The following is a 13,609-nucleotide window of genomic DNA, read 5'->3' as shown; positions in this document are numbered from 1 at the left end:
GGTGTTTTTCAATCAGCTGTGGTCTATTTAAATTGCTGGGGCTAATGAAGACGCCGCAGCCATTTTGTTTATACGAACTAATGAAGTTTTAAATGGTATATCACAGTGAATTTACTTTTAGGAATAGCTATTTGTGGTTGACGGGACTTTATATATTTTTTTGAGGTACTGTTTCTCTTTTTAGTAAACCTCTTCCCTGAAGAAGACCTTCGAAACCTGGCCAAGTCGGTAGAGGTTTAATTTGGAGATACAATGCTGCTTTAAGTTTCTTCAAAGCTAAGTTACATTATTCCATTTCTTCTGGAAAAAGATTTAAAAGTATTTAAGAAATTTTTAAGAAGAAGTTTATTCAAGAAACGATTGAAAATAAATAAATAAATAAATATAAATAAATAAGAAATTAGGAGAAAACGGGTTGATCTATGACGAGGTGAACAGCACCATCAGTATAACTGAAAAGTTTTTTAGATGGTTTTTTGCTGTTATAAATTCTGAAGATCCCCACTTATTTAAACATGAAGGAGTTAATAATGGATACACTGTGAGAATACTATAAATGATTCAATTCTTTAGTGTTTGGGATGATATGAAGATTACTGATTGATTTAATCCTCACACCTATTCTATATGGTCCCTTTAAAGTAGGCACCCAAAGTTAGGCATGAAATATGCACTAAGCTAGTATTTTGTAAAGGCCATTCCATGCAAAGTACCCTTTACAGAATACTAGCATAGTACGGATCACCCCGATCCCTAACTTTGGGTGATGTTTATTGAATGCACCTCAACTGGGTCTTTGTATAAGCCTATTGTATATAGGAACTAGGCCATGCTGGTCCTTCTAGAGGCTGTCTGTTAATGCTGTATGATGTCATTCAAGTGTGAGAAACTATGGGGGAAAGGGTTGGGAGACTAGTTAATAAAATTTGCTTTTTAAAATTCTAACTGTCTTTATCAATAAACCTACCTTATCTCTTTAAAACCCCAACCTTTAAATCAGCAAAGCACAGAGTACATAAAATGTTCACTTACCCAGAGAAATGTCCTCTTCTATCAGAGCTTCTCCATGGTTTAATGGGACAGAATCAGCATGGATTCAGCCAAGGGAAGTCTTGCCTCACCAATTTGCTTCATTTCTTTTAAGGCATGAATAAACATTTAGATAAAGGTAAGCTGGCTCATGTAATGTATCTAGATTTATAGAATGCTTTTGACAAAATTCCTCATGAAAGATGCTTGAGAAAATTAAAAAACCAAAGGATAGAAGGTAATGTTTTGTTGTGGATTGAGAATTGGTTAACAGTGGGTAGGGTTAAATGGCCATTTCTCTCAACGGAGGAAAGTGAATGATGGAGTGCCCCAGAGATCTGTATTGGGACTGGCGCTATTTAACATATTTATAAATGATCTGGAATTTGGAATGATGATCGACATAATTACATTTGGAGATGACACAAAACTTCAGGAAGCACTTAGGACATTGGAAGACTGGGCACTCTCAAATGGCAGATAAAGTTTAATGTGGACAAGTGCAAACTGATGCACATTGGGAAGAATAGCCCAAATCGTAGTTACTTGATGCTAGGTTCCACTTTAGAAGTCACCAGCCAAGAAAAAGATCTAGGTGTCATTGTGGACAATACGTTGAAATCTTCTGCTCAGTGTGCAGCAGCTGTCAAAAAAGCAAACAGAATGATAGGAATTATTAAGGAAAGGTTAGAAAACGAGGCAAAGATTATTATAATGCTTCTGTATTGCTCCATGGTGCAATCTCATCTTGAGTATTGATTGCAATTCTGGTCACCATATTTCAAAGATATAGCAGAATTAGAAAAGGTTCAAAGAAGAGTAACCAAATGATTAGGGGGATGGAACTGCTCATATGAGGAAAGGCTTAAGAGGTTAGACTCTTCAGCTTGGAGAAGAGATGGCTGAAAGGGAATATGATAGAGGTCTACAAAATACTTAAATGAGTAAATATAAATCAATTGTTTACTCTTCAAAAAAGTACAAAGACTAGGGGACATTCCATGAAGTTACATGGTAATACTTTTAAAACAAATAAAATAAAATATTTTTTCACTCGATGAATGGTTAAACTCTGCAATTTATTTCTGGAAGATATGGTAAGAATAGTTACTGTATCTGGGTTTTAAAAAGGTTTGGACAAGTTCCTGAAGGAAAAGTCCATTATCTGCTGTTAAAATTGATATGAGGAAAGTCACTACTTATCCCTGGAGTCGGTAGCATGGAATCTTGCTACTCTTTGGGATTCTGACAGGTACTTGTGAACTGGAATGGCCATTGTTGGAAGCAGGATTCTGGTCTAGATGGACCAATATGGCTATTCTTATGTTCTTAAACATAGACAACCTATTATAGAATCAGGAAGATGTGCATAATTCTGCCTAAAGAAAGGGAAAGCAATTTTTAAAAAATCAATTTTAATCTGTACAGTTTTCCCGCGGTGCCTACTTGTCTTTATAAAATTGACTTAAAATAGTTGCCTGAAACTGTGCTTAATCTAGGCATCCCTTTATAAAATTTTCCTAATTGTTGTGGAAAGTAGGTGCTATCTTTTCTGTGCTCCAATTTTTATATGCATATACCCCAGGACAAGTGAATAAGTGCATGTAAAATTCTGTTCACATGCTCCGGATCCTTATAAAATTACCCCATAAGTGAAAGAGCAAAAATCCACCTTGCTTATATGCAGGGTCTGAGAAGGATGACATCAGAGTGTTGAAAGTGAGTTTACATGGAGAGGAGAATAAAGTTTCATCTCTCTGATAAGAAACTGAATGATAGTACTATTGAAGAAAGTTAATGATTCTAGCTCCTACCCAGAGGCACTCCATGAACACCACATAGTAAATCCAGACTGTTGAATGGTACCAACTTGCTGTATTGATTTACTTGTAGTCAGAGCATAACTTACAGAAAATAAACAGTTTTATATTTTTAGAATATAGTTGAATGAACACCAGCAAAATGGTTAGAGAAAAATGGTACTGTTATTTGTCCTGAGTGTTAAAGATTAAAGCTTTAGAGATTACTGATATCCAGTGTGTTTTTCTAGCGAAAAAGGTGCCGGTACTCAAATGTCCGGCCACCCTTCAAGTATGGGGTAATCACTGATGGACTCATCCCACATTATCCATTCCCCCTGCAACCAGTCACAGAATTAATGAGGGGTCTGGGGTGAGTCACTGGATATGGAGGGGAGGGCAGAAGAGAATCGCTGGACATGGATGGGATGGGATGGGAGGGCAGGGGATAGAGGAAAATCACTGGGTGTGGATGAGAGGGGAGGACAGGGGGCAAAGGAGAATCGCTGGACATGGATGGGAGGAGAGGGCAGAGGAGAATTGCTGGACGTGGATGGGTGGGGAGGGCAGGGGAGAGAGGAGAGATGCTGGACATGGATAGATGGAGGGGAGGGCAGGAAAAATGCTGGACATGGATGGAGGGGAGGGAAGACAGAAGAAGTAGATGCACATGGATAGAGGGGAGGGGAAAGGAGAAATGCTGGACATGGATGAGGAGAGGGAAGAGAGAGGAAGGAGATGCATATGGATGGAGGGGAGGGGAAAGGAGAAATGCTGGACATGGATGGAGGAGAGGGAAGAAAGAGGAAGGAGATTCATACTGACAGAGATGAGAGAAAGGGAAAAGAGGAGAAAAACTACACATGGCTGGAGAAAATAGGCAAAAGCTGGATCCACTCTATACCTCCTCCAGTCAAGTCCGTGGAGGACCCAGCTTTTACCTATGGATGTAGGGCAAGAAATGAAGAAGAAAGGAGGAAAGTAAAAAAATAAATGGAAAGGAAGCCCTGGAAGTGGAGTTAAGGGAGCAGATAGAGAGCAGCAGAATCAGAGACTGGGGCCAACATGGTCAGAAAGACAAAGTCGCCAAACAACAAAGGTAGAAAAAAAATCATTTTATTTTAATTTTAGTGTTTGGAATATGTCTAATTTGAGAATTTGCATCTGCTGTCTTATTTTGCAATGTTTAGCAATGTTCTGTTTTTCTGGTATTGTGCTGCATTAAGAGTCTGTATGCTAATTTGGTTTGTGTCATTTTGGGTATACTGGAGCTGTAACAGCTTACAGAAATTATTTATAATGAAAAAAAACAAGTTATTTTTCTTCTCCTGTACTGGTGTAATATTTTCAATGATTACTGTTTATATGCACCATGGCTGGTAAAAGGAGTGTAGCTAAATGTGCCAACATTGTCCAGTTCAGCACACTATTAGCAGCCAAGTTCATACAAGTTAATTATGTTCAGTGGAAAATAAATCTGTTGGCTCAGGCTGCTTGCTATCTGAATATTCAAACACTGTTTCATTATTGCTACCAAGTATTACATATTAAGGAGATTCATTTTAATTCATTTATCCAGCCCTTACATGCACATGGTTTCGCTTTTTAAACCCAAAGGTTTCCTAGTAAAGCATTTTTCATGTTTGATTTAGATTTGTATACAAGTTTTGCTTGATTTGTCTTTATTTGAAATAAAAGAAAATGTTTAAAACATATCTTGTCAACAAGGGGTGGGACTGGGTAGGGGCAGGGCTAGGTGGGACTGGGGGGTAGCCCAGCAAACTGGTCTGCACAGGGCCCCACAATTGCTAAGACCGGCCCTGATTGTTATTACCCCAATACTGAAAAAACATTAAGGACTCTCCCCAATTAACATCCAATTATAGGCCAGTGGCATCAATACCATTGTTTATTAAACTTATAGAAGGCTTAGTAACAAAACAACTTTCTAAATTTTTAGAGACATATGATATGCTGCACACATCTCAATCTGGTTTCCATCCTAACTGTAGTACAGAAACAGTGATAGGTTCCCTATTAGATAACCTTAGTTTACTGGTAAATGAGGGACAGAGGCACTTGTTCTGCAGATTGATCTTTTTTGCGGATTTGATCTGGTAGACCATGACATCCTGCTTTGTATTCATGGCAACATAGGTATAACGGGAACAGTTCTAAACTGGCATTGACAGTTTCTATCAACTAGAAGTATAAATGGGGGTTTTTTTTTCAGAAAGTTGGAAAAATTCTTGTGGGGTTCCCCTCTCTCCTCTTTATTATTTAATGTTTTTATTCATTCTTTAGGTTTTGAACTTGAAAGTTCAGGCTTCCATACATACATATATGCAGATAATATTACTGTGTTATTTCCTATAAAAGATTCTTTGGATATATCCATTCCTCAAACATAAAGCAACTTTTGCTTATTGAGACTTGGATGGCAAATCATCTATTAAAATTAAATAAGGACAAAACCACATTTTTGTTGGCAGGAGGGGGTATTCAATTCACTCATACCCCAAACCGGTCTGTGTGAATAATAGAGTGTATAATGTAGCCTCTACAATCAGGATTTTGGGAATTTCCTTTTAGAACCCCAAATTAATATGTTGATTAAGAAAACATTTTTATTAATGCGTAAACTGTTTTGCATTCACAAATGTTTTCACATAGATCAAGATTACTTGTGCAAGCTCTCTTATTGTCTCAGGTAGACCATTGTAATTTAATCTACCTAGAGTGCTCTAAAAATCTGCTAAGAAAATTACAAACAGTACAAAATACATCTGTTAGGGTAATTTTTTCATTGCCTAAAGTTGTTAGAATCACACCTTATTCACACCTACCAAGTCTCCCACTTTCAGCAGGAGACTCCCGCATTTGTGGGTCATCTCCCACACTCCTGCCGGAGAGCCAAAATCTCCCACTGAACAGCCTGCCTTTCCAGCGACAGCAGGAAATGCCTTTATAAAATGTAATTTCCTGCTGCCACTGGTCCCACTGCAGCAGGAGATGATGTTTTATGAAAGCATCTCCCGCTGCTACTGGAAGAGGAGGCTACGTCTGGTACCCCTGGCTGCGAATCGGCCTGTCCAGGGGCAGAGCTGTAGGTGGGGCTAGGTGGAGCTGTGTGTGGGACTGGCCAGCGCAATGGGCAGAGTGGGGGGAGCTAAGGGTGGACCCTAACTCTCCCGCTAGGAAGGTTGGCCCCCTTAGCACCTCTGAAATGGTCACTATTGATCTTCCTTATTATGATAGACCCTAAAATCATGATGATGACTAAAGGATATTCTCTTTTGTAGGAATCTTCATGCTAATGTATAGATTTTAGTGACTGACTTTCTCTCTATGGAGTCCCAGTGGGTGAATGTTCATTTCAAAACACCTCCGTAGCAGCATTCTCAGAATATTTCTGGAAGATTTTTAAATCAAAGAGTGCCTGAAAACCCCATTCATTCTTATTTTCCCTCTTTATACACAGCTATTTGCCTGTTGAGAATTATTAGGCAAAGAATTGGGTATATAAAATGCCTTTAAGCAGAGGCCTTAGCTGCATGAAATGCAGATTTCATGAAGAGAAAATTTATACCTGCAGTATAACGTCCTTTGTATGCCTTACACAATCGTTCCTACAGTCATGACTTCCGTGGCTGAATTGTTTCTTATAAGATTAGGCTCAGTATGTAGTGGCCCACTGTTTGACATTTTTAGCTATGCAAACAATAGAATTATTATTAGTTATATTTAAAGCCATTTTCAGGAAGAATAATGAAATTGACAAATTCAGAAACCACACACATGATTAATCTTCCTTTGGTAAGGCTGTATTTAAATTTAGAATTTCTTTAGTGTAACATCAGCTTAAAGGGAATTAGGGGTTTTTCGAGAGTCCAAAAATATTAGTTTATCAGTGTTTTCAAGCCACAGGTATTTTTGATGGGTACCTTTTCCATTAAAATGAAACTTATACATTTGTGCCGCTTAGGAGTCTTTAGCTCTGAAAAGGCATGAAAAGTGTGGCGGATACAAGACAAACTTTAGGAGAGGTGACAGAGCACTAAGGGAAGTGATGTTTTTCTGGTGTTTATCTAATAAACATTTTAGGGGCCCTTTTACTAAAAGGCATTAAGAAATGGGACACAGTGGAGCCCATTCCCTGCCCATGACACACCTCATCCGGAAAAATATATAAAGAAAATAGATATTAGCACACACTGACAGGCAAAATTACAGCTAAAGGCTTTAACCGCATTTGTAGTAAGCCTTTTTTCCCACATTAAGGGCCCAATTCTATATATGGCACCTAAAATTAAGATGCATTAGGCAATTATGCCTAAGTGTATTCTAAATACCATACATAAATCTACACGCGGTATTTAGAATACACTTAGGCGTAGTTTATGTGACTAAATCTACACGCATCCATTTACACCAACAAAAAAGCTGGTGTATATCCCTACTTGTAGATCTAAGCGCACTGGCCCATATTTTATAACAACATGCCTAGATTTTGGAACACCCACAAAACACCTATTTACGCATCACTAAGCACGCCCCTTTTTGCCTGCGTGCGTTAGAACTTAGGCACAGTACATTACAAAATATGCTTAGCAATGTATGTGCGTAAATTCTATTTTTTACCAATTAGTGCTTGTTATTGCTTGTTAAGAACTGTTAACAATGCTTAACAGGTTGTTAAAACAATTAATCTATGTGCGTAGTTATAGAATATGCCTAGATTTATGCGCAGAACTCTTGGTGTGCTATATAGAATCTGTTGGCAAGTGTGCATTATTGTACACCACCTGGGACAATTTGGATAGTGAGGTTTATAAATATTATAGATAAATAAATAAAAACATAAATAAATAAACATGGTAGAAACGTAGGAGCATAGAAAAATGTAGGCAGATAAAGACCATATGATCTATCCAGTCTGCCCTTTCATGCCATCTACTCTCCCTTTCATTCCCTTAGAGATCCTGTGTATTTGTCCCAAGCTCTCTTGAACTCAGATACTGTTTTTGTGTAGTAAAAGGGCCCCTTAATTTTTTTTGTATCAGATCTTAAATGAGAAGCCATGCATAGAAGTGAGCCCAATTGCCTTTTCCACAGCAACACATGACACTACTAATATTATCTTTTCATTTTTTTTTTCAGAAATCCTCCTCCAACCTTACTTTATCCGGGAAAATGGTGCAGAGGATTCAGCCACTTTATTTCCCAGTGAGTAATTCTTCCATAAAGAATGGCTTCTTCAGCATGTTCTTGCAAGGCATTAGGTTAAACTCAGAAAGCTGAGTTAGCTTTAGCACATTTGATCCCCTGTGTTTGAAAAATAAGACAACACTTTAGACTTCAGAAGTAAATTGTTCTGTACAGTAGCTCCTGCGAATTGCTGGCATTTCTAAACTAGTTCAATCAGATTTCATGTTACGTGCAAGCTATGGCATATGTCATTGGATCTGTTTGCATTTCTGGACACTTCAATAAAGCATTTTGGAGGGGATTCAATAAAAGACACCGAAACTTGGGTGCTGAAAAATTCAGTGCTAAGCAGTATGCTATATGTACGTGGACGATATTCTATTGATTTTTCCTGTTTCTCCCGATATGGTATGTCTATAGACCTGTCTTCTAGAGGTTTCTAACTGGCTGTCTCACCAAAAGATGGCTCACTGGTACGCTTCCAACTCCTTTTATCCCGCTTAACTTGTTCAACTCTGGTTACTCTGGTAAACTCCTTTCGTTATCTTGGAGTTATGTTTGATTCTTAACTATGATTTCAAAATCATGTTTCTCTAGTTGTTAAAAAAGGCTTCTTTTGGCTCCGTCGTACCCGTTCTATTAGTTGAATTCTGAATTTTTCATCACTGCATACCTTAATTCACGCCTTTGTTATTACACACATTGATTACTGTAATACTGTTTTGTGTGGGATCCCTGCTTTTCTTCTCTGACGTGTGCAAAATTCTGCTGCTCACTTTCTGTACCGTGCTAGGCGTTCAATCATGTATAGATATAGATATATACTGTATACATACATATGTATACATAAAACCCTCACAAAAGTCGTATATTTGCTTATAACAGAGGTAATGTTATCAGCACCATCAGGTGTCAAAAACATCTTTGCTTGTAGCCTGTAATCATTGCACATTTCATAAACATTTTCAAAAATATCCAAATAATTCAAACAATACTGTTTTCACCAAAAGCTGTTCAGTCAGCTGCATGCATCAAGCTTGTTTTACATAGAACTGAAAAATACTTATCTGAAGCATGTATGAGCATTAAAGATGTATCTATGTCCAATATAAAGGTTTTCTACTCGGTCCCCAACATGGTTCATATTTCACTAGCTGCCTCAGGGAGATTACTTTCATATCTTAAATATCTTCAGTTGAAACTGTTCAAAATCACTAAAACAACAAAAATATATTAAAAACATGCAGTACAAAAAGTAACTCGTGACAATTTGATACTTTCATTTTTAACATGACAGTTTAACACTTAGAATATGCCAGCATTTAACTCTATGTATGAAATCTGTATAACACGCATGCCTCAAGCGTAGCTTATTGATTGGTTAAAAAATACCCCTATATAAAGAAATGGCAAGGTGATTGGTCAGTTCATATAACAACATGCATTTCACAAACAGGCCTTCCATTCTGCTTCCTTATTTAACTCAGCCAGGGCCACAGTCTTTCTATTATAAATCCAACCTTGTTCGTAGTGCTAATGAATCTGAGAAATTTTTCCACCATACAGTAATGTTACAACCTCCAAAACAGCATCCTGAAACAAAGAATAGACAGCACAGATGGAAGGAGGTCTGTGACAGGAGAGAGAGAACCTGTACAACAGAAATGTGGGTACAACAAGGGAGAGGTAGCTGTCAGGGGAAAGAGGGATCTGACACCCAGGTGCATGTTTCACCTTCTAGTCCAAGTTCTCTTTAAAGTATATTTTATTGACTGTATCTTACATTTGCACGCTTGGGGAGGAGAGCAAGTGGGTCACTGGAAAGCAACATACCTCCATCAAGTAGGAATACCCCTCTTTGTTAGCAGGCCTTAAGGTGATAGAGATACTCTCTGAGTCTAGAGCAGTGTACACAAAGTAGACCCTTGCTACCAGTGCCACGGTTGTCTGAAGAGAACTCTGATATCTCTCCAAGGAGAACCTCAGAAGGAGAAGAGGAAGGAAAAGAAAGGAGAATACCACCCAGGAGCTAACTGGAGAGGCAAGTCTGGGAAGAGGAAAAGGAGAACGTTGAATAACCAGTTCTGTTTTATGTGTGTAATTGATTTTGAGAAGGAAAAAAGTGTTTCCTTTAAATTTGGGGAATTGCCTAAAGTAAAAATATTACTTTTGATCTTTTGTTTCTTTTGCTTCCTGCCTGTTATTAGCTTACTCTAGTTTAGGTCTTGAGCTTAGTCTTCCCTTATCCACTAGGACCCTTTATTTTGATGAAGATGCTCTGTCCTGACATTTTACTGTAGTTTCCCCATTTAAAGAGACAGGCATCCTTAGAATAGTCTTTTGTGCAGCACCTCAAGGGCTACCTTCACCCCTGGAGTGAGAGATCAGTTATATACATTTAGGGGCTTAGTGAAACTAGGTGCATAGAATAGGAATTGATCCCTGGTGAATTTTCAAGAGGCCAGTTTTGGAGCTAAGGAGGTCATGTAAATCCTCATAACATATAAATATCAAGGAAGCATCACTGGGCATGGTTGTGCAGGTCAGAAATCTACAACTGTATTCCCCATGTCATAAAGAGAATGTAGGTGTATGATCCAATATTTCAACATCAAGAGTTACAGCTGCTCCCTTCCAGTATAGGCTTCTATAAAGTGCTCTTTGGTTAGCCATTTACAGGAGGGATTAAAGTGCTCTTTGGTTAGCCATTTACAGGAGGGATTAAAGAAGATCTCCCCCTTAATCCTTCATTACTACTACTACTACTACTATTAACATTTCTATAGTGCTACTAGACTTACGCAGCGCTGTACAAATTAACATGAAAAGACAGTCCCTGCTCAACAGAGCTTACAATCTAAATTGGGACAGACCGAACAGACAGCTAGAGGTGGGGGAAATTGCAGTGGTAGGGGTGATAAGTGAGGGTGTTGAGGTAAGAGAGTCATGGTTAGGAGTCGAAAAGCAGTAGCAAAAGAGGTGGGCTTGAAGACAGCCAGAGACGAGCCTGACGTACTGGCTCAGGGAGTCTATTCCAGGCACAGGGAGCAGCGAGATAGAAGGAACGGAGCAGGGAGTTAGCAGTGGGGGAGAAGGGGGAGCGACAGGAGACCATTTACCCACGAACGGAGTTCACGGGAGGAGTGTCGGGAGAGATGAGAGCGGAAAGGTACTGAGAGCTGCGGAAGTAGATTGCACTTGTCGGTCAAAAGGAGAAGTTTGAACCGTATGCGGAAGAGCGGATAGGGAGCCAGTGAAGCGACTTGAGGAGAGGGCTAACATGAGTATAGCGACTCTGGTCGGAATATAAGATGCGCAGCAGAGTTTTGGACAGATTGAAGAGGAGATAGATGCTGGAGCGGGAGACCAGCGAGAAGCAAATTGCAGTAGTCTAGGCGAGAGGTGATAAGGGTGTGGGTAAGGGTTTTAGTAGTGTCCTCGGAGAGGAAAGGGCAAATTTTGTTAATATTATAGAGAAAGAAACGACAGGTTTTGGCAATCTGCTGAATATGAGCAGAGAAGGAGAGAGCGGAGTCCAAAGATGACTCCAAGGTTGCGCGCAGACGGGACAGGGAGGATGAGAGTGTTATCTACCGAAATAGAGAACGGGGGGGAGAGGAGAGGCAGGTTTAGGGGGAAAGAGGAGAAGCTTCGGTTTTGGGCCTGTTTAGTTTCAGGTCCCATCTCTCCTTCATAATGGAAAATAAATAAGGATTCCAGCATCTGTTGTAAATTAGTGGCATGTATATGTGCAGGTTTGGAAAATGACAGGCATACACATGCAAGTACTGTCACTTATACATGTACAGTAACAAAGTAGATGATGGCAGACAGACTTGCACGGCCCATCAAGTCTGCCCGAGAAGATAAACTCATTATGGGGTCCTTTTACAAAGGCACTCTGAAAACATGGCTTGCGGTTGTGTAGGCGCGGGTTTTGGGCGTGCGCTGATCCATTTTTTAGGTGCCTGTACAAAAGGCCTTTTTAAAAATTTTGCCGAAAATGGATGTGCGGCAAACTGAAAAATTGCTGTGCGTCCACTTTGAGACCTACCGCCAGCCATTGACCAATGGTAAAGACTCACGTAGTAACCAGGCAGAAATGATTTATGCGTGCCAAATGCCCTTGGCACGTGTCCATTACGCGCGCACCGAAAATAAATATATTTTCAGATGCACGTATCGGATGTGTTCCAAAAATGAAATTACCGCAAGAGCCATGCGTAGTCGGGTGGTAACTCCATTTTAGCATGCGTTGAGCACGCTTACATGCTTACACGCCTTAGTAAAAGGACCCCTATATAAGGTATGAGGTGATACAACATAGTATACCTGAGCTTGAGTTTGTCCATGCTATTTTCATGGCATAGACTGTGAGAAGTCTGCCTGGCGCTGTCCTTGTTCTAAAATTCTGAAGTTGTCATTGAAGCCCTTGAAAGCTCCATTCCAGCCCATCCAAATCTATCCAGCCATGATCAGGGTGCAAACCATAGAAGTCCACCTAGTACTGGCTTTGCCTCCTAATACCAGTGTTGCCACCTAGTCTTTAGTAAGCTTCTTTGGATCGATTCCTGTGTGTTTATCTCATGCATTTTTGAATTCTGTTACTGTTTTCATCTCCACCACCTGCAATGGGAGAGCATTCCAAGTATCCAACACCCCCTTGGTGAAAAAATACTTTCTGACATTATTCCTGAGTCGGCCCTCCGTCAACCTCAATTCATGCCCTCTAGTTCTACCACCTTCCCGTTTCTGGAAAAAAAATTTGTTTTCTGATTAATACCTTTCAAATATTTGAACATATATCTCATATCACCTCTGGTTCTCCTTTCCTCCAGGGTAAGTTGTAAAATTCCAATTTACATATGTGCATGTCACCACTTACAGATATCCTCCTTTCAGTTATTTCAATATATATCTTTCTAAAATGGCTGCTCTTACTGCATGTATCAGCAGATATACATGCAGTCTTGCATGGTTTTTAGAAAAGCTCTATGTCAGCTGATCAGTTTTTAAAATACTACCAGAATTGTACATGTCCAGATCTGAATGTTTTCTATGTTCTCTCTAATATGGGCCTTCATGTGTGCTTTTACCCATGTTTTCCATTTTGCTGTTATATTTATTTATTATAATTTATTTACCGCCTTTTTGAAGGAATTAACTCAAGGCAGTGTATAGTAAGAATAAATCAAACATAAGCAATAGGACAATTACAGCAGTAAACATATTCAAATATTGTATAGCCGTTTAACCCCTACTGGTAATACTGTGAGACTCCCACTAGGGGTTGTGGATGCCATGTTGAACCCAGAGCTGCAAGGATAGGAGCAACTGGGGATTACTTTTTTCTCCATTCCACTGGACCATGAGAGATTGCTTCAGGTGGTTTGAGGGTGGGGGAGGTCGTCAGGGAGGGTTCGCCTATGGGGTAACATCAGGATGATCAGGAGGCTTTGGACTCTTTGGGAAAGGTGCTTGCAAGAGATGGAGAGTCTGTTCAGAAATGATGGAAGGGGCTGCTATTAATACAGGGTCCAGCTCCTTTAGTGCTAGCTTTGATCTATTTATTC

At 39.4% G+C, this 13,609-nt stretch overlaps 1 protein-coding gene across 1 annotated transcript in view; it reads left to right on the top strand.

The window, feature by feature from the left end:
- The window catches only part of MYO3B (myosin IIIB), a 634,284-nt gene that overhangs the window by 199,993 nt on the left and 420,682 nt on the right, over positions 1-13,609 (top strand). The window contains 1 exon segment of the mRNA XM_030210853.1: positions 7,989-8,054. Coding sequence (XP_030066713.1) covers positions 7,989-8,054 — 66 coding nt within the window.

Source organism: Microcaecilia unicolor, chromosome 7 (assembly GCF_901765095.1).
Source record: "Microcaecilia unicolor chromosome 7, aMicUni1.1, whole genome shotgun sequence".
NCBI lineage: Eukaryota > Metazoa > Chordata > Amphibia > Gymnophiona > Siphonopidae > Microcaecilia > Microcaecilia unicolor.
The sequence above is the reverse complement of the archived record's forward strand: the minus strand, read 5'-3'. Positions and strand labels throughout refer to the sequence as shown.